At 38.5% G+C, this 20547-nt stretch overlaps 2 protein-coding genes across 2 annotated transcripts in view; one reads left to right on the top strand and one right to left on the bottom strand.

Annotated features, from left to right (window-relative positions):
* Positions 1–2968: 2968 nt before the first annotated feature.
* Positions 2969–7535, top strand: LOC149690393 (nose resistant to fluoxetine protein 6-like). Its single transcript, XM_089869914.1, has 13 exons — positions 2969–3456; positions 3539–4080; positions 4152–4505; positions 4865–4952; positions 5024–5136; positions 5220–5390; positions 5458–5644; positions 5714–5879; positions 5945–6024; positions 6087–6209; positions 6269–6389; positions 6450–6779; positions 7181–7535. The coding sequence occupies exons 2-13, from the start codon at positions 3645–3647 to the stop codon at positions 7457–7459; spliced, it is 2448 nt and encodes an 815-aa protein (XP_089726040.1). The 5' UTR covers positions 2969–3456; positions 3539–3644; the 3' UTR covers positions 7460–7535.
* Positions 7536–7753: 218 nt separating this feature from the next.
* The window catches only part of LOC149690392 (nose resistant to fluoxetine protein 6-like), a 36446-nt gene continuing 23652 nt past the window's right edge, over positions 7754–20547 (bottom strand). The window contains exons 8-14 of the mRNA XM_089869915.1: positions 11134–11299; positions 10546–10625; positions 10334–10456; positions 10140–10263; positions 9006–9192; positions 8793–8935; positions 7754–8398 (exon numbers count right to left, since the gene is read on the bottom strand). Coding sequence (XP_089726041.1) covers positions 8102–8398; positions 8793–8935; positions 9006–9192; positions 10140–10263; positions 10334–10456; positions 10546–10625; positions 11134–11299 — 1120 coding nt within the window. The 3' untranslated portion in view covers positions 7754–8101. The remainder of the gene's footprint in view (positions 8399–8792; positions 8936–9005; positions 9193–10139; positions 10264–10333; positions 10457–10545; positions 10626–11133; positions 11300–20547) is intronic.

Here is a 20547-nt window from a genome sequence, read left to right as displayed (position 1 = left end):
AAGTGTGCATCGGCAAATTCGGCATAAGTCCATGTTGTAAGCTCATCGAGGGGATTATCACTAAAAACTATCTGTTCTTCGATTCGCCGGAATATTAGAATTACAGCATAAGTAAATTTATACGGTTATAATTTAATCACTGTTTAGAGAGTAGGGAATCGAGGGGCTATTCACTCTGATTTTATTCACGGTAAATCATTTAAGCATTGAAAAAGATAGCGCTATTCACTCATTAGGGTAAGGTATAGAGGGGTTATCCACTCATTAGGGTAGGGTATAGAGGGGCTATTCACTCGTACGATATGGCTACTATTACGAGCCCTTGGGCCGTCTTGTTGTTCCCTAGGTTTGACGTTGAGCACGTGGTGGCCCGGTCTAAGAACGAAAGAGTCTGCTAAAGCCGGTCATTATCTATCATTTACAAATCTTTGTAACCTAGTTACGTTTTCTCGCGTCCATTGTTTTTCATTGGAAAACCATACACAAAAACAAAAACATAAGAGAAACACTGTCCATACTTTGAAAACTCTCCTTCGAGAAAAGATACCTCAAACGAAACGGCTTGGTTTAAAGGACTCTATATGCCCAAAGGGACAGGAAATCACATTTTCCCATAGCCCTATAATACAGTGGTACTGAGAGAGGGGAGGAGCTAGGGTAGTCTAAATTGTATGGCCTGAGCTGACAACTTCCAAAATGGTAACCAAAACCATAAGAGGTAAGAGATAGAAGGGTGTGATGTCACGAGAAATTTCGTAGTAGCAGACGACTATAGACCCTGTTCAAAAAGGGGGGGGCTGCAGTTTCGTCTGCTTGACAGAGAACGACGCGAGAATTGACTACATTCGATTAGTTTTGCAGTCCATCTTCCTATTTAGTCTGTACTAAACCTTATACAGCGCCTCACCAGTCGTCTTCGCTTTACCTCGAATCTATGACCTACGTCACTTCATGACAAGATCCAGTTTGTAACAAATGACAAACTTATGGAACATAACTTATGCCCCGACTTTTAAAATGAGGGTATTCACTTCTTAATTAAGTTTTATCCCAAAAGGTTATTTGCTACAAGCAATTAAGTATCATTTATAAAAGGGTTAAGGTCAGTCTTCTTACAGAATACACCCTTTCGACGAGTCTAAGAGGGAAAGGTGCGGGGGTAAAACTCTACCTTCCATCTCGCTTTTTAGCGCCTGCGCTGTAGGCGTTTTGGATCTGAGAGTGCGCAAACACGGCACTGGAGCAACCCCCTAGTATCTCCCGATACTAAGGGTTGCCTGCCCCACTTTTCCCAAACCATTTCTCGTCCTCTTTTGAATCTAAGGTCCATGGATTGGCATGGACTAAGGAGAGTGAAGAAAACAATTGCACGCTTTCTAGCCCGGCGGCGAAACGACCGAAACCCAATTCCGCAAAGTTCTCCTTAGGGCCTATTCTTTCTAGCTTTCCTCCAACCCCCCAAACCTACCCTTCACTCCTCTTTGTCTTTCACTCCTGAATGAACACTTAACATACAGTCGCGTTGTCGGTTCATGTTTGTGGCCGTAAAAACTCCCTACCATCAAAATAGCTAGTAGCTAGTTGGAAAGATGCACTTATCGCCCTGTTAAAGGTTGATGTGATGTTATTTTTTTGTGTACTAACAAAAACATTTAGGGCAGAAATGGAAAATTGTTTTCTTTTTGTTTGTTTCTCTCTTTCTCTCGAGAAACAATTAAAATTGAGGAAATTGGATTAGAAACTATTGGGCCGTAGCTCCTAACATCTAGGTCCTATAAGTTGTGTTGGGTCAAAGTTATATTTATTCTTTAATAATTTCAGAGGCTGTTATTTTGTTGTTTTCTTAAACACACCCACAAAAACAAAAATCAAATAATAATATGAACTTCGATCAAAACGAATTGACCCATTTCAACATAAGTTCATAAGATAGTTCCATAAGTTTGTCAATGGTTACAAACTGGAGCTTGTCATGAAGTGACGTACGCCATAGATTCGAAGTAAAGCGACGCCTGGTGAGACGCTGTCAAAGGCGGCTTAGTAATGCAGACTAAATTGGAAGATGGAATTAATTAACCGAAGGCAGTCAATTCTCGCTTGTTGTTCTCGAACTAGCTCGAGCTGTCTCTAGCATTACGATCAAAGTATAGGTAGTGTCATTCTTATGGAACATATCTTATAAACCTATGATAATACATTCCAATGCGAACCCAATCATAAACAGATCATCTGCAGACGATGCAAAAAGTGCATGAACAACCATTTATTACGAGATATGACAGACACAGACATCCAAAACAATAAAACTGCTATCGATTTCTTTTCCACACACAGAGAGTACATTTCATTTCCTCGTGCTAGTGTCGATGATTCGATTCTTCTCCACGTGCGACGATGAAACCCGTTTTTGTCGATTTAATTCTAAATCGATATCTAGTAAGAGAGACGCGATTTTGAGGAAAAGAAGAACCTTTTTTTTTGATAAAAGTAGGGGGGGTGGCAGTTGAAAGAGATTGGGAGAAAGATGCCCCTAGGGTGCGACAGACTTCTTTGAAGATGATGATGTTCTTAGTAGGTCAGATCATCCATAAATGGGTTTTTCACGCTGGCTATAATGGGCCAGGAGGGAAGGTAGACAAGCTAGAACGCTTTTTATTATTGTCAAACGCCGATTCCTCATGACCTTAAAAAAGCTAGTCACGTGTTCATCTTTCTTTTCCCGCACTATGTTTTCGTAACAAGATGGGAAGGAAGATTATTGATAACAGCGAACGTCGTTGTTATTACGTAGAATGTGATGCTAAAATTGGCGCTTAAAGGGGTAATGAAGTGACAGTGTTTTACAAAAGAGGATTGACGTGAATGTTTCACCCAATTTTCTTTAATTATAAGGAACTTGGGTTACTAACTACTAGAAATAGTTAACGTAACTGCTTACCACACTTTTTGAGCCACGACCAATATAGAGAGCTTTCAGTTGGAGGAGGAGCTGAGTCTCGTGACATAATTTACGTTGCCGTATTGGTGGGTTTAAAGCAGGAATGAAGCTGAGACCACCCAATATGGCTACCAGAACAGCGGTAAGACTTGGGTGGGTGTGACGTACTACTAACCCATCTGAAAGCTCTCTATGGAAACTTTCGACACAAACTATAGCCATAACATGATCTATGAGTCGAAATGTTTTTGGGGCTCTCCCGCTAGGGGTCCCGACTGGCGATACCATTAGAAGAACCGGGGTTTTAGCTTATCATCCCTGTCCACGTGTTTAATGGTCTTAGGTGGGCTTCTCTGTGTTACTGTAGAGTTTAATGAAGCTTAGAAACCAGTCTTCTCTACCGTCTAGGGAAAAACTAACATTTCATATTCCCTTAATTTAAAATTAAAATGGAAAACAGTTAGGAGGCAGCGTCTTACTAGGAAAACCCGGTCGATGAGCGAAGAAGAGCGTTCACGGTATTTGGGTTATCTCTAGTTCTCGCCTCATCCGCGAAAAAATTATTTATCGTAACATTTTTTATTCATATTTCATTGCCAGAGGTTTATGTAGCGCCAACAACTTCAAAGCGTGCAGTTACATTTATCCACTCGTGCTCTATGGATGTTGTTCTGTAGTTAGTAGTAGCCTCCAACCTTAACCAACGATGATGACGACCCAATGTGCCCTAGTGTGCGCGATTGTGTTTACTTTGTGTCACTCCATAAACGGAGTAGAAAATTTGGATATATCATCGTATTTCAGCTCCATTATTGCGGATAAACCAAAATCTTTGGAGCTACGATTGTCCCCAGAACCTAAACCTGATAATTTGACCACTGTATCAGTTACCGAAACCACTCTGACTTCGATTGAACCATCTGTGGATCGTACCAGTACAACGCTTGACCCTGAGGCCGAATTCGTAAACTCCTTGAAGTTTATGCAAGTCAAAGCCCAGGAAGTCTTGGAGATTGTTTTGAAGCAAGCCTTGCCGTTAATGTTGAAGGTCAATTCGGAGTTGGATTTGTCACCTCCGTGTTCCGCGTCGGTTTTGAAGTTGATTTCGGGGTTGAGACAGTTTAAAGAATGGGCACTTCAAAGTAAGACTAAGAAGTTATGGGTTTGTATTTTTAATGAGTATATCTTAATTGCGTACGTGTCATTGGTATAGTGGTGGATGCTAGTGGTAAGTTGCCCGAGGGAATTCTGCACGGCACCTTATCGTCCTTTGGCGCGTATGATCAATGCGTGGACATAGAAGTCGATGGTGACATGGCTAGAATGCGAGGTGTAGATCCGGTTCGGGGACAGTATTGCGCGGCGGAAGTACGACCCTTATTACCGCCTAAACCACGAAGGTATACTATGAAAGACGCATTCAGTAGTTACCCAGAAGCCTTGAAACTTATGAAGGATTTGAAGTTGGACGCCACTTTGGCCTATTTCTACTTCATGAAGTTTCGAATCGGAATTTGCGTCCCTTCGTCTTGTAACATGACCGACTTGGAAGGCATAGCTGGATATGGTAATTCTTTAATTTGAGTTAAGGTTTATCATAAGTTTATAAGTGATATGTTCCATAAGTATAACACTACCTATACTTCGTAATGCTAGAGACTTACAGCTCAAGCTAGTTCTAGAACGACAAGCGAGAATTGAATGACTACACTCGGTGGTTAATTTTGCAGGACTTCCATCTTTTTATTTAGTCTGTACTAAGCCTTTGACAGCGCCTCACCAGGTGTTGCTTTACATCGAATCTATGACCTACGTCACTTCATGACAAGCTCCAGTTTGTAACCAGTTACAAACTTATGGAACATATCTTATGAGCTTATGGTTTTGTAGTTTCAGTCTTGTATTAAAGTACTTAATTTCAATTAGTTTCAAAGGAGGTCCGCGCTAATGTTTCAATTAGTTGGTGCGAAAAGAAAGAACCAGTTTCATTTGAAAAGGTTCAAATTGTCGCAGGGTAAGTGTTGAAAAAAACACATGACGTGAAAATTCCTTCAGAAAAATTAAATTATAAATTAACCTTTTCAGCGGCATACTCTTTGCCGTCGTAATGTTGACCATACTTGGGACTATGGTGGACATGACGCCCTTATTTTGGTCGTGGCTAGTTGAGAAGCGAGTTAAAGAAGATAAACCCAGAAGTAATTAATTAAACACATTTCAGTCCATCTTGTTAAGTCCTGTGGTAATGAAGCTAATTAAGCTGCCTTATTTGTTAAAATAGGTTTAGCCATAGAGACATTCCGTTGTTTTTCTGCTTATCGTAACCTATCAAAGCTTTTAAGTACAAAGGTCACCGAAAAAACGCTGTCATCTTTGCACGGTCTTCGTTTCTTGACCATGACTTGGGTTATCTTGGGTCACACATATTACTGTCGTAACGAGTCTGAAATGAGTACGTTAATTGTATTAGCAAATTAAACCACTGAAATAGTTGGAACAAATTCGCGTTGTCGTTATAGGTGGTATGAAGAATGCCGATGACTTAGGAGGTGACTTGGCCTTCCAAGTCATTTTAAACGGTTCCTTCGCGGCACAAACATTTTTCTTCATCAGTGGCTTCCTTGTGGTCCACTTGTCCCTAAAGAGACTACAACAAACTGACGGACGGTTCAACTTTTGGATGTTTTACGTCAGACGCTACTGGAGGTAAGTGCTTGCTTATTTTGATTCATTGGTTAATCAATTCCAGGTCTGATTAATTAACTTTGGTTTCAGATTAACTCCTGCTTTGATTTTAATCTCGGTATTTGTTATGACGGGACCTTTAAACGGTTTTGGACCCATTTGGCACGAGACTGTTAAACCTTTCGTTAAAGGTTGCCGAAATAATTGGTGGACCAATCTCTTGTACATCAGGAATCTTATGCCTACTGAAGGATCGGTAATTATGCCTTAAAATTAAGTAAGTAATACTTTGTAACGATTGATTTTGTTTTACTATTTTAGTGTTTGCCTCAAGGATGGTTCATGGCCTGTGATTTTCAGTATTACATCATATCTCCGGTCATATTTTTAGCATTATACAGGTTAGTGCCTCAGATTTTGAACTGTCCTCAAACTATTTTAGTAACAAATTTATATCTTGTAGAAAACCAAAAATTGGAAAGGTATTATTGGGTGTGGGCATTTTCCTATCAATGTCTATTGTTGCCCTCATTACGTGGTTGAAAGACCTCCCACCAACTGGCTTGTACTCCCTACCAGATCCAGAGTAAGTCATAGGTCATAAACATTGAACTTGAAGCATAGTTAAACGTATTGTATCCATAGCACTGTCACTGAATTCATGGACGTCATAGCCGCTAAACCGTACACTCATTACTCTGCTTACGTCATTGGGATGGCTTCCGCTTATTTATTATTTGAAAATGAGAAGCTTAAAATTAAACCAGTAAGAAATACTGAAACAATAAAGTTGAAGGAAGTAATTAATATTTCGTTTATGTGTTAGGTCTTTCAAATTATTGGATGGGCCGCGGCTTCCGTTTGTTGTTTGTCTGTTGTCTACGGTACCATAGACTGGAACCGGGGACATTTACCCACCGTTGGAACGTCAGTCATCTACGCGGCTACGAGTCGTACAGTTTGGACTCTTGGTGTGGCTTGGGTCACTCTTATTTGCGTCACGGGTCAAGGTGGATTGATTGACCGGTTCTTATCATGGAAGGCGTTCGTTCCTTTAAGTCGCTTGACGTATATGGCTTTCCTCATTCATCCTATTATCATGTACATCTACGTCAGTTACCTAAGGAACCCACTGTTCTTCACGCAGTTTATAGTGGTGAGTGTTAAAGATTTTTTCACTGGTTTTACAATCTTGTTTATGGAATAATGCATGTTATACCATGGTCGCGGTCTGACCTACTGTTATGGCAATAACCCCTTCATAACTGGTAGAATTATTATATAAATTGGCGTTACGGTGCTTTGGGTGCTGGTTGTTGGGCCTCTGTTGTGTTGAAACTTATACCTCACCGCAACCATCATAAATTTAAGGCAAGTTTTTGGAAAGTGGTTTGGTTGTCATTCATCGAATTTCAGTTTGCTAGCGTCTTTTTTCCTTCGGTTTTTCAACATTATCTGGTTTAATTGTTAAGTGGGCTTCCTGGTGGCAATTGCGTTTAATAATTCATAATTGCGCAACTCGTGAGATCTTACTGAGGTCATCATGTTGAAATCTAGGTGTACATGTTTTTCGCCCACGTACTGGTTACGTTTGGTGTTGCCCTTTTACTGTCCATTGTCTTTGAGTCTCCCTTTGTGGCTCTGGAGAAACTGGTCACTTCCCGCGTATGTCCCAACTGGAACATTCAAGCGACCGACTGCGTCAAACCCACCGAAATCGTCAAAGACGATGACGTAGAGAGTCCCAGTACTTACTGGATTTCATCAGCTGGACCATCGTCCACTGGTTCCACTAGTTCAACAACTACCCCTGTGGATGACGGTAAAACCGTCTAAACTTACCTGAACTTTGCGAATCGTAGGCAGAAGATCATGTTAAACCCAACAGATGTTTTAGACAAACATTTTTTCAGCGTCTTGCTAGTAAACATGTATTTAAAAAGAAAAGGAACTATTTTGTTTTGAGCTCGAAAGACAGCGCAGGGCGTTGTTTAGGTGGCTATTCTTTACAGGAAGGCGCTGGTTCCATTATGTCAACACTAAATACCTTGCGTCCAAGTATTATCCAAACTATTTATACTTTATTATGGTGGTTAACGAGATTAAACTGCTGGTACAATAATTATCTCATTTGAACCATCAGAAAAATATCAAAAAAATTTATTTTTCTAAAATCATTTACTTGTACCATACACGTTAATATTAAGAATAAACACGAAAATATTTCGAACAATATTTACAGATTAAACTAAAAACAAAAAGAATGTGTAATAATTGACCCGGATGTTGCAACTAGGCTTCAAATAATTATATTGTAACCTAGGAAAAAGTATTATATCGGCTGTGTGTTGGCAAAGGGTCCGGAATGTCTGTCATAACTAAAATAGTACCGCAAGTTTTGATACTTCGTTGCTCTCAATGTTTTATTTTGTTTTTATATAGTTCTTTCTTTACTCGAAAGTTATTGTTAAATGTGTTCTACATATGAGAAGATTGTAATCGGGAGTTGTTATTCACGGGCTCATCCATGCTGGGTCTGTAAGCGTGGATGGCCGCGCTTTTGGTCATTTCGCGGCTGGGTGAAAGACTGCGTTTGGGGGAGTTTATGCCATTAGCTTTGTCACTCTTTGGCTTCTGTATGCTTTGATTTTCTTCTTCGATTTTGGCAACTGGGAAGATTATTTTGTCCAAGGCCGCGAATGGCGCTTCAAACATAAGGTGGCAGACAAAGGCGAGACTGGTGGCGCAAACCATGTTGCCAAAAAATTCGTAGATCTGGAATAGACATGATAAATATGGTTAATTATTGCGCGAGTCTTGCTAAATGTCTCAGGTGCAACATAAGTCCAAAAAATCTTCAATGCTCTTTGTGTGACCGTTAGTCAAGAACGTGATGACGCCATGGAATTATGACCTTTAGTCTTTGAACGCCATGACATCATCAAGACCTTAAATATTTGGTGAAGGGAATGGCACCATCATGACCTTTAAATCGTTGGTCGAGGTCCTGATGTTGCGCCATGGCATCATCATGACCTTAATTTTTGGGCAAGGACATGGCATCATCATGACCTTGAAGTCATTGGTCAAGGTCATGATGATGCCATGGTAGTGCAAAACCTTGTATGAAGGGTTTAAACATTGCGGGCTATCAATCCCCAAGACTTACAAAGTCGAAATGTCGCAGGTAGAACCGCTCTCTCCTGCTGGCATTCCTTTGCCAGATGGCCACCAAGTGAATCAAGTACATCAGGTACGTTAGTCTACTGATAGGGTGAAAGACCTTCCACGATAGAAAGGCGTTGATGAAACCTAGAGAAAATATTAAGTTAAGTAAGATGGGCGTTTAAGAGTTTCGTTGCTGTGACGCAATGGCACTCACTTCCTCGCTGGGTGACACAGGCATAAATAACCCATCCAAGTCCGAGTGCCCAAGCTCCTCTGTGAAGGGATCCATAGAGAGCCGCTTCCATGGGTGTGGCGTTTACTCCGCTATGCCATTTGAAGGCTCCCAGTAAAACAGCCATCAAGAGGGATAGTGAAAACAACCAGCCACCCAAAGCACAATGCTATAAGTAGGAAAAATGTCAAGGGTTGAATTGGGGTTTGAATATTGGTAACCCGAAGTTGAACACAAATTTTATAATATCCAGAAAATTATGGATGTGACACAGGGCATTATGCTTCCTCTAATACTACTCCATGGTCTCAGATTGCTATAGCATTAGAGGCAGTATCAAGTCTTATCTAAGAGAGCGACCACTCTCCTAGAATAAGCCAATGGAAAATATCATCACTGTCATGTAGAAATTGTAGAGTATGATAATTCCCATGTCAAACCTATAATTTCCTGGTAAAACTATTACTCCTAGCACAAAACTTGCAATAACGACATGAAAACACAGTGAAAATATGAAATATTTCTGCAGTGAATGTCAAACGAAATGCAATTAGGGTTTTCTTTATTAAAAGTTATTAATTAACTTTCAAATTGACCCCAAACCCTTCAAAAATCAAGGATGTAAATTAAGTCCCGTGGCAATGCAAATATTCCACTACCTTCGTTAAAATTCTCCTAGGATTCTATGGACATCCCCTCTGAAACCCCCTCTCTCCCGCCCTTTTGGAATTGTCCCGCCAAATGCCAGCTATGCTATCTCGCGTGTCTGCAACCTTCACGCTTCCCATAATTAAAATTAAGTGTTACATTTAAAATAAGTTACTAATTGAAGGCGAGTTTGATTTAATCCAAACAATATATTAATTAGCGAGGTAAATAATTATATATTCAGGAAACACCTTAAAGCAACTCTGAAATATAATAATTGGAAAATAGCCTTACCGCCTTTCAAAATATATTATACTACCCCCCCTATTAGCCTCTACATGTTAAAATGGACTCGCCCGTTTATTAAGCCCAATACCCATTGTTTCATGACTCATTTTCAGATATTACAAACGCGTTCGGGCAAAGTGGGGTCGAATTCAAAAAGCTGGAAAATTAAAAGAAACTTACAACTTTCATGGGCTTTTCTGACTGTTTGTGAACTAAGGCAAATCCAACGAGGACACCAACAACGTAAGGGGCCAAATGGGTGAAAGGCCTCAAGTAGATGATCGTGCCGACCAAGGTCATTTGCCTAAAAATCGACAACAAGTATTTAGCAACGAGACCCAAGTGGATAATTACAACAAATTAACTATACTTACTCTATGTCCGGAGACAAGAACAATATTGTCGGATACAAGTGGTATAGATAAGTGATGGCTGCTACCACAAACACGGAAGAAAAGATCAGAAACATGCAACAGATGAATCCAAATTTAGGCCACCTGGAAGTATCGGAGTAAGTACTTATTTTAGTTTCTACATGTATTTGTGATGTCTATGTTGGAATATGTTGGGAACTTGGGATACGTACTTGTACAGAAGGTACACCGGTAATGCTGATACTAGGTACAGTTGAAGGTCAGCCGATAGATACCAAGTGTGAATCAAACACTGAAATGAATTGAAGTAGGGGGTACAATGTTAAGAAATTTTCTTGTACCAATGAAGAGTCGCGCAAGATACATTAAGGTTTTGATATTGTACCATGGTAAATTAAGGTTATACTATACTGTCCATAAGGTTTATTAATTTGGTTGCGCATGATACATTAAGGTTTTTAAAGCTTATTCGCCATGGTTTTGATATTTTACCACATGTTACATTAAGGTTATACTATACTGTCCAGAAGACTTATTAATTTGGTTGCGCAAGATACATTAAGGTTTTTAAAGCTTATGCGCCATGGTTTTGATATTGTACCATGGTACATTAAGGTTATACTATAGTGTCCACAAGGTTTATTAATTTGGTAATGTATTAGCGTTACGGGCTATGGTTTGTAGAAGGCATATTGGCCACTAGCTTGTTAAGGTCAACCTGATGGACCATGGTTTAAATCAGGGTAAAACCATACTAGTCCTGGATCAAAATACTGGCACTGTTGATTTATGACACTTACCGTATCTTTAAAGTCGCCCCAACTGTTTAGGTAGAACAGTGTCTGCCACCAGTACTTTCTACATCTCTCTATTTCAAGGCCAAGTGTCTCGGGATAGTTAGGTCCTTGATCGAGCAATGGCAATAGAAATAGAGCTCCCATTATCAACAATATGCACGGTGTTAACCTAAAATTAAAAAAGAAAAATAGGCATTTTGAGTATAATCGATTCCCATCTTGGTGACGACAAGAGCAAGCGTGTGAAAACTTTCACTTTGATCATGATGAGCTAGATATGATTTAGTGCCAATGTAGTCAAGTTGTACTTTTAAGTCTTAACATAAAATTGAGGCGATACTGGGAATAGTGAGGTATCGCGATGGAGAGGAACCACGTGCCATGACGTCAATAATTATAGTCTAAATAAGCCTCTCCCATGTAAAAAGGGGTAGGCAATCCAAAGTATCCGAACATGCAAGGGGATTGACCCATACCGTATCTGCGCACTCTCTGGTCCCACAACGCCTGGAGCGCAGGCGCTGAAAAGCGAGATGGAATGCAGAGTTTCATCCCCTTGTCTTTCCCCTCATCCTCTTAGTTACATAGAAGAGGCTTATAGTATTGCCACTATGCTCGCCTTAAACCAGGTTAAGAGATAAGAGGGAGTGTGTGACGTCAATTCAAAACACGTCACTGAACCTTTAAATATAATGACAAACAGGTCGATATTTTTAATCAAGGTTGGAGTTATTTCAGCTCGACCGCTTTTGCTGTGAATATATTTAAATTAATCTCATTGTCACGACTTGGTCAGGAAACTAATTTAACCCCTTTTTTCTTTAAAAATAAGAGTATTTATCCTTAAATTTATTTTGGGCAAGGGTTATCTATTTTGACAACTGCGCGCCAATACCTCCAAGAAATAAGTCAAGGTTTTTTTAATATGTATAGTTTCCCGTATTTACAATTTCTTCTCATTCAGATTGGTTTCTTTTTTTTATAGCGGAGGTCTTGATATTTACAAGGGATATTTTTAGATTAACAAGGAAATGAGCTATTTCGGGATTTAAAAGGGACAAAAAAATATTACTAGCAAAAAATGAGTTGTTTTTCGATTGAATTCTGACATTTTTGGAAGTTATAGACTTGTAAGTGTTCAAGTCTCAGGGTATTTTTATCAGCGACTTTTCAATTATTAATTATTATCTGCAATTTAGAGGGGTGGGGTAGTGTTGACCACAACGTTCAGGGCTCATACAAACAAGGAAAATTTGTAAAAACTGTTTTAAATTTGTCTTGTTGGGAGGAGAGTAGTTACCGTTTGAATATTTACTTTTTAATTAATATTTAAAATTACTTCTAACGAATTCAGTTAAATTTATTGAAAAATACCGCAGTAAATTACGCATTTGTTTAATGCCATATATAAGTTTGACGTGGGAATATACCAATAATTTTAGTCAAAACCTTCATATAAAACGTTTTTCCTGAATTTTAATCTCAGTTTTAAACATTTATGGTAATTTTACTTCTTTGGTAAAAACATACACATAACTTTATGAATAGAACTATAATCAGTGAAATGAACTTTCTATGAACATTAGAACATTAGAACAAGACTTATAAACTATGTTTAACTTGCCTATTAAACTATAACCAGCAGTTTTGAGTTAATAATACCGCATCGTTACTTATCTATAATCTATTAGGGAAACTAACTCAGCTGGGACCTTCTCAACACAATACATTATCTAACAATACATATTTACCGCAAGTACAGCGTCTAGAACTTTAAATCTAATGGGAAAGTCTGGTTTTGCCATAATAGACCATTCTATTAAATACTTCAAGAGAAAACAGCACACAGGCGGTACTTTGAGGCTACAAAACGTGCACTGGGACATAGCGGTGCCAAGGAATGATGGTGCACTGGGGTCTGTGGTGTTTGCCTCTCTTTTGGATTAACGAAATGGTCTATAAGATAGGAACAAGAAGCGATATCTAGTTTTCTAGGGAAAAGGTATAAATTCGCCACATTTTTAGCTTTATCTCCAGTCCAAAAGTAGATCCGGAGTTAATCCCCACCTCTAAATTACAACCAGCATCTAATTGGTTCTAGAAAACTCACGTCAACGCGACGCGAAAGACGAAAAAAAAATCACGTATTTTCCAACTGAGGAGAGGCGAAATAGCCCCGGCCTCCTTTTACGTCCCCCTTGTATTTTGAAAGGCGGGCTGGGACTATGGCGCGCGAATACTTAGGCATCTTATACATTCTCCCTAATAACTAGATATCGCTTCTTGATAGAAACTTGTTTAATCGAATCACATCGCGCATCTCCATCATGCAAATGAACTGTTATTATGGCATGATGCGGATTACATCTTCAACCCTTATCTAAAGTTAATGTTATAAGCTTTACGGTATAATATAATTAATCAACAGCCTTTTAGATTAATGAAATCATGATATACCTTAACCTAAAAATAACCCTCTCAACTATAACGCGTGTCCTTAGGCCATTACTTATCCTGAGTTACGAAATTTGTTTTTTATGGTGGAACGAACAACTTCCTCGCGACAAAAGAAACGCGTTCTTAAAGCTAATTAATATCCTCTTTTGATAAACTGGGTTTGGGACGACTAAAGAACAAAAGAGTAGAGTTTTCTAGACGCGCCAGTCGTAAATAAGAACAAGGAAAGCATTTTTACTCATTTCTCATAACTGATTAACACGTCTGCATTCTGCTGAGATTTTTCTAGTGAGTTTCCTTGAATTTTTGCAAAAGAGCTCTAAGGGTTTATTTCCGAATTTACTAACTTGCACTTTTTTCCGTACACCTCTTTCTCCTAAATATTTATTTTATTCTCAAGAAGTTCTTTAATTGAAATAAATTACCAACACACCCTAAAAAAATGGATAGAAGCAGATAACTTTTTGTGTAGTCAGGTTGTTAATATTTGATATGAATGTTTCTATGTTTTGAGAAATATTATTGAATCAGAAAACGAACTTATTTTACTGAATTTCTCGTGCATTTTCATGGGTAATCGAAATTAAATGCTACTATTCATTTAAGATAAGTTTTATTAACGCACATAAAGCGTAACTATCTTCATGCTGTATTCACGCATGATTAAACATATAAAATTCTATAGAAGGGCTGGGCTTATGCACAATCGTGTGCAAAAGATTTACGATTTCGCTTGCTTTTTTGGCGATTCCTTCAAATTTAAACCCCATATTACATATTTCAAAATATTTGTCTGAATATTGTGAGATTCGCAATGATTTCATGCTTGGATTTCAATCGAGGGGGGACTCGCTCTTTAAACCAGTTGTAAAATGTTTCCTTCAGTGCTTTCTAGATAGTTCTGGGTATGACCATAAGTTTAAAAGATATGTTTCATAACTATAACACATCCTATACTTCGTAATGCTGGAGACTTGCAGAACGACAAGCGAGAATTGAAGTCTACACTCGGTTAATTTTGCAGTCTATCTAGTCCTATTTAGTCTGTACTAAGCCTTTGACAGCGCCTCACCAGGAGTCACTTTACCTCGAATCTATGACCTACGTCACTCACTTCATGACAAGCTCCAATTTGAAACAGTGACAAACTTATTTGAACATATCTTATACACTTATGGTGTGACCAATAAATAGTAAATTGTACCTTGAATTTCACTCAGACTTGTGAGTGACTTGCACCTTACCCGTTCCTTTCTATTCAACAGTATAAATAATATCAAAGATGTTCTAGTTTCTCTACGGCATGATTTTGGAATGAATATAATTTAAAAATTCCTTTCCCCATAGTCTCTGAGATGCTTGGAAGATACCTAAACGTAAGATAGGTATCTATAAGAATTTTCTTAGCTCTCGAGCCACTCAAAGTATAGAAGTTATGTACTCTTTCATCTTCCACCTGGCCATTTTTCCCCTTAAAAAGTAAAATGTCGCAGTTTTCTCCAAAACCATTAACTTTCTTCCATCCTAGTATCTCTCCCGTACAGTACAGCTCCAATATTGAGAAAAATATCTGGCCCCTGAAGCGATGAATCTTCCTTAGCTATCAAAAAGCTTATCCGCGTTGACTGCTCTACAACAATAGCCATATATCTATCTACCTCTTCTCCTTTTTAATTTTACACGTAATTTTAATTACGGTAAAATTTAAGAAACGGCACCAAAACCCCTGTCCCTGTCCCTGTCCCTGTCCCTGTCCCTGTCCCGGACGCGTCCGCGAAACGAACGCTTACGATGAGAGAGAGAGGGAAACCGGTCGCGTCCGCGAAACGTACGCTTACGATGAGAGAGAGAGATCGCTAGCGTACGCGGTGGCGATACGAAGCTCCGCGTAGAGAGAGAACTGCCTGCCTGGTATATTAGTGAGAGGGGGAAGAGGGAGAGGGGGCATCCCGCTCGGAGAGAGAGGAAAGAAAGGTAGTTTAAATCTCGCGGGAAACAAGATGATAATTTTCGTGCACTACTGCACTTTGTGCGCGTGATACATCAGAGATTATGCTGGATGGTTAGGTTAGGTTTCGTAAAATAGAGGGGACGCTTTACGGTCATAGTGATTTCTGGTTTAGGGGATGCAGGATTTTGTTTAAATACATTATTTGATTCGTATGGTTTTTAAAAATTATACTTTAGTGGGGTGCACAATTTAGTTTCATTAATATTATTTGAAATGTGACGTTATTAGAAATTAAAGGGATACACGATTGTGTTTCAGAAATGTTTTTAGTTGTACGATTTATTGGAAATCAACTATACGGGGGGTCACGTGAGCCGTGTATTAGTGAGAGGGGGAAGAGGGAGAGGGGGCATCCCGCTCGGAGAGAGAGGAAAGAAAGGTAGTTTAAATCTCGCGGGCTTTTTTGAGTGAAGGGAAACAAGATGATAATTTTCGTGCACTACTGCACTTTGTGCGCGTGATACATCAGAGATTATGCTGGATGGTTAGGTTAGGTTTCGTAAAATAGAGGGGACGCCTTACGGTCATAGTGATTTCTGGTTTAGGGGATCCAGGATTTTGTTTAAATACATTATTTGATTCGTATGGTTTTTAAAAATTATACTTTAGTGGGGTGCACAATTTAGTTTCATTAATATTATTTGAAATGTGACGTTATTAGAAATTAAAGGGATACACGATTGTGTTTCAGAAATGTTTTTAGTTGTCAACTATACGGGGGGTCACGTGAGCCGTGTAAAATTACTATTAAGGCCCAGCCCTTGGGCCATCTTGTTTAATTTTACACGGAATTTTTCCGTTTAAAATTTAAGAAACGGCACCAAAACCCCTGTCCCTGTCCCTGTCCCTGTCCCTGTGCCGGACGCGTCCGCGAAACGAACGCTTACGATAAGAGAGGGAAACCGGTCGCGTCCGCGAAACGTACGCTTACGATGAGAGAGAGAGATCGCTAGCGTACGCGGTGGCGATACGAAGCTCCGCGTAGAGAGAGAACTGCCTGCCTGGTATATTAGTGAGAGGGGGAAGAGGGAGAGGGGGCATCCCGCTCGGAGAGAGAGGAAAGAAAGGTAGTTTAAATCTCGCGGGCTTTTTTGAGTGAAGGGAAACAAGATGATAATTTTCGTGCACTACTGCACTTTTTTAATTTTACACGGAATTTTATTCCGTTAAAATTTTAGAAACGGCACCATGCGCGTGATACATCAGAGATTATGCTGAATGGTTAGGTTAGGTTAGGTTAGGTTTCGTAAAATAGAGGGGACGGTTTACGGTCATAGTGATTTCTGGTTTAGGGGATCCAGGATTTGGTTTTAGATACATTATTTGATTCGTATGGTTTTGAAAAATTATACTTTAGTGGGGTGCACAATTTAGTTTCATTAATATTATTTGAAATGTGACGTTATTAGAAATTAAGGGGATACACGATTGCGTTTCAGAAATGTTTTTAGTTGTACGATTTATTGGAGATCAACTATACGGGGGGTCACGTGAGCCGTGTAAAATTACTATTAAGGCCCAGCCCTTGGGCCATCTTGTTTATTATATTCTCTTTTCGAATTTTTCCGTCGGAATTTAACGATTACAGATTGCATTGCTTGAAAAGAAGGAGAGTTTTTCTTAAGATTTCTAGCGACAAAACGCGCGTATGAAAAATTTCTTACGTACTTTAGTTTCAATGGGAAAAATGCATGTTTTTATGAAAGACAAAGTTTATCGAAGTTGTTCTTTTTTCTTACGTATGGTAATGTTTTAGGTATTTGTATTGAGAATTTAACGAATGATTCCATGAATATACAGGGTGTGTTCTAAGAAAAGGGTGGTTGGACCTGAAATACAGTGAGACGAGATGGTTCTGTGGGAAATCAATTTTTTGGTCGAAGATTTAATTTATTATGACATTTTGCACCAAGGGACACAGTTTAGAAGTTATGATCGGGAGTGTTTTATGGATAACCCCTCAATTTTAATATAAGAAACTGAAAGACAATGATTTCTTATTTAATTAAGGGGTCATCCATAAAAAATTAATTATAATTTATAAGTGGCGGTTCTTGGGAGAAAATGTCATAGAAGATTTCGGACTCCAAATCGCCCATAGACCATTTCGATGTAACTAAGGGGTGAAACTTCGCCTTCCATCTCGCTTTTTGGCGCCTGCGCTGTAGTCATTTTGTATCATGAGAGTGTGTAGAGATGGCAATGTGTCAACCCCCTTGTATGCCAATTTTTAAGTCGAAAAGGTCTATTAAACACCCAATGTTCTTCGGCCTGCCACCTTCTTTGAAAAAGTGTGCATTGAATTGTGCTTTAATTGGGAACATTATGCATTACCGGGCAACACCGTCCTATTTGCTACTAAGTTATATACAGTTAGATTTCAAATAAGATGGTATTCATGTTGATATTTAGTAAATTCATAGTGTGTATTTTAACGTTTTTGCGTATCATTGAGCATCCAATTCCAAATGGATTTCTTTATGGAAAAATGTTTATATTTTCGCTCCATATATCGGAATATTTCTTTTTTTGTTTTTGGTACTTCAGTTTGCGCGATAAAATTTCCATTACGATACTTTACGACTATCATAAAAACATAGATTTGAATTGTTTTTTCTTGTGTTAGAATCTTAGGAGTTTGTTTTACTGGGGCAAGAAAAGTACAATTCCTATTGCTTTTCGATTCAAATAGACTAGCTTGTACTGACAATATTGCAAAAACATCAAGCAGGTGCCAGATGGTAAGATTCCATTGTATACATGGTAGTCTCAAGTAAATCTTGTATGACCAGATTGAAGTTTCCCATGCACTAATTCTGTACGATTAGTTTTATTCAATTCACTTTTTTTTTCACTATATTTCGCTAAAATTCACGATTATCTCCAGATTTGCTAAATTCACAAGATTCCACTGATTTTGCAAAAAAACAATGCTCAAAAGTGAATTATATATTCTCCTTCTAAGTTTTGTAAAAGGAAACTTATGAGATTGCCACGTTTCACATGATCTCAGACCACCTTAGCCTATGGACACTTCAGGATAGAGTGTCTTAATGTAAAATGTAAAACTAATAACTTCATTCTGAATGGATTTTTCTAAGTTCTGAGATACTTATAAAACTTAAAAGGGGTACCGTGTGCTATATTTTTTTCATTAAATCGAAAGAGCGCATAAAATAATGAATATATCAATTGAAACCATTTTTCTATCTACAATATTAAGGAAGATACAAGCAGTTAAGGTTCCGTAACAGATACTACACGCTAGACTTTCACGCGAAGCACTGGGAAGTACTCCTATTGGACGACGGATTCGTCCAATAGACAGGGGTGCTAACGCGTAGTGTCCATTACGGAAACTAAATTGCTTGTATCTTCTTTAGTACTGTAGATAGAAACTTGGTTCCAATTTATATAATTCATTATTTTATACGCTTTATCGATTAAAATCGAAAAATTCTAGCTCGATGTATCCCTTTAAATAAACATTTATCCCTAGCTCAAAAGCCTTTTCAATTTATCTTTCACCAGTCCCTCGAGTACAAACAGGCCAATATAATATGGTAACCCAGTTACGAAATATACGTTCACGCTTCAACCCTTCTTCCCAAACACCGACTGACCCCTTAATAGCAGCAGCGACGGCGGCGTAAATTGTAAACATATTTTAAACAAATTTTATCCGCCTTCACTCCTGACTGGGTGTTGGGGTCAAAATACCATAAAATTTATCCATGCTTCGAAAAACGTTTTCAAAGACTATAACTAGTTTTCAAAATCGATAATATATAAAGAAAGTAGAACGTAACTTATCTAAGTACCTCCTCCCCCGCTTAAGTTCTGAAATTCTTCACCTCTCCTAAAGACATTAGATAACTTAAGAAAAAAAATTATAAAACTCTTTAAAAATATCGATAAAACTTGTTTCCTCGCTCGAATAATAACCGCGGTTTCCTTTAAAGGCGCACCTAAACGCACCAGCTAAGGACGGTATTCTAAACCAGGGATAGATTTAATTTTAGAAGCAGGAATGGAGAACGGTTAGTATTTACTTGAGTCCGACTCATAGCCCATTATAGAGCCCCTCCCACCAACACGTAACGAAAAGTTTAAATTATCTTATTGGCTCACTTAAACTATACGTTTTGATGGCGTTGCTGACGGGGATGGCGAAAAATACGCAATTCCTTTTTACCTCTGTCACTATGACCCGCCTCTTCTTTCATACCCCTCCATCCCGTGGAAAGGGTCCGGGACTTTGACGTGCGCCCACATTACCCTGTTCTCCATTCCTACTTCTAAAATTAAATCTATTCTGTCTAAACCTAGATTATGTCATAGATTTACTTCTTCCCTTTTCAATGATATTTATTACTTGAGGCTACCCAAACGAGGCTTGAATAATTATGCAAAATATCAAGATAAATAGTTAATAATTGCGGATGTTATTAATGTTTTCTGAAGGACATTTCAATTAGTTTGGAATTTCATGGTAAACTCCTTATCAGACATTGGCCTTGAACTAACTTTAGTATCTTAGTATCGGATAAGAAGCGTAGGTCTATATGTACCAGTGCGTCCCCGGCTGCCATTTTGATTTTCTGATAGTGCAGAATATAAGTTATATTTCTCGCAACACTTTAGTATGCCTTTTAGTCGAGTTTTCAATTTGAAAAAAGTCAAGTTTAAGCTTCCGCTAAAATTTGTTAAAACCACTAAACGATAAAAAGTAAAGTTTATCCTGTTTTTCAATCTCATTCTGAACGCACTTTTAAGTATAGGCTTATTAGAAATTAAAAGATTGTAGGGTTTTATGTTTTATCTGATCAATCATAAACGTTACGCTGAAAATATAGCATAGTAATCTCATTCCATTCAAGCGCGCTGAACCTCAGAAGAGAAACAATAAAGAGCCATTAGTTTCTTTCTGTCAAAATCAGGAAAACATC

The sequence above is a fragment of the Phalangium opilio genome, unplaced genomic scaffold, assembly GCF_054372755.1.
Source record: "Phalangium opilio isolate 3A_F unplaced genomic scaffold, DU_Popi_V2 ptg000031l_1, whole genome shotgun sequence".
NCBI classification, from domain to species: domain Eukaryota; kingdom Metazoa; phylum Arthropoda; class Arachnida; order Opiliones; family Phalangiidae; genus Phalangium; species Phalangium opilio.
This window is presented reverse-complemented; position numbering and strand designations above follow the sequence as displayed.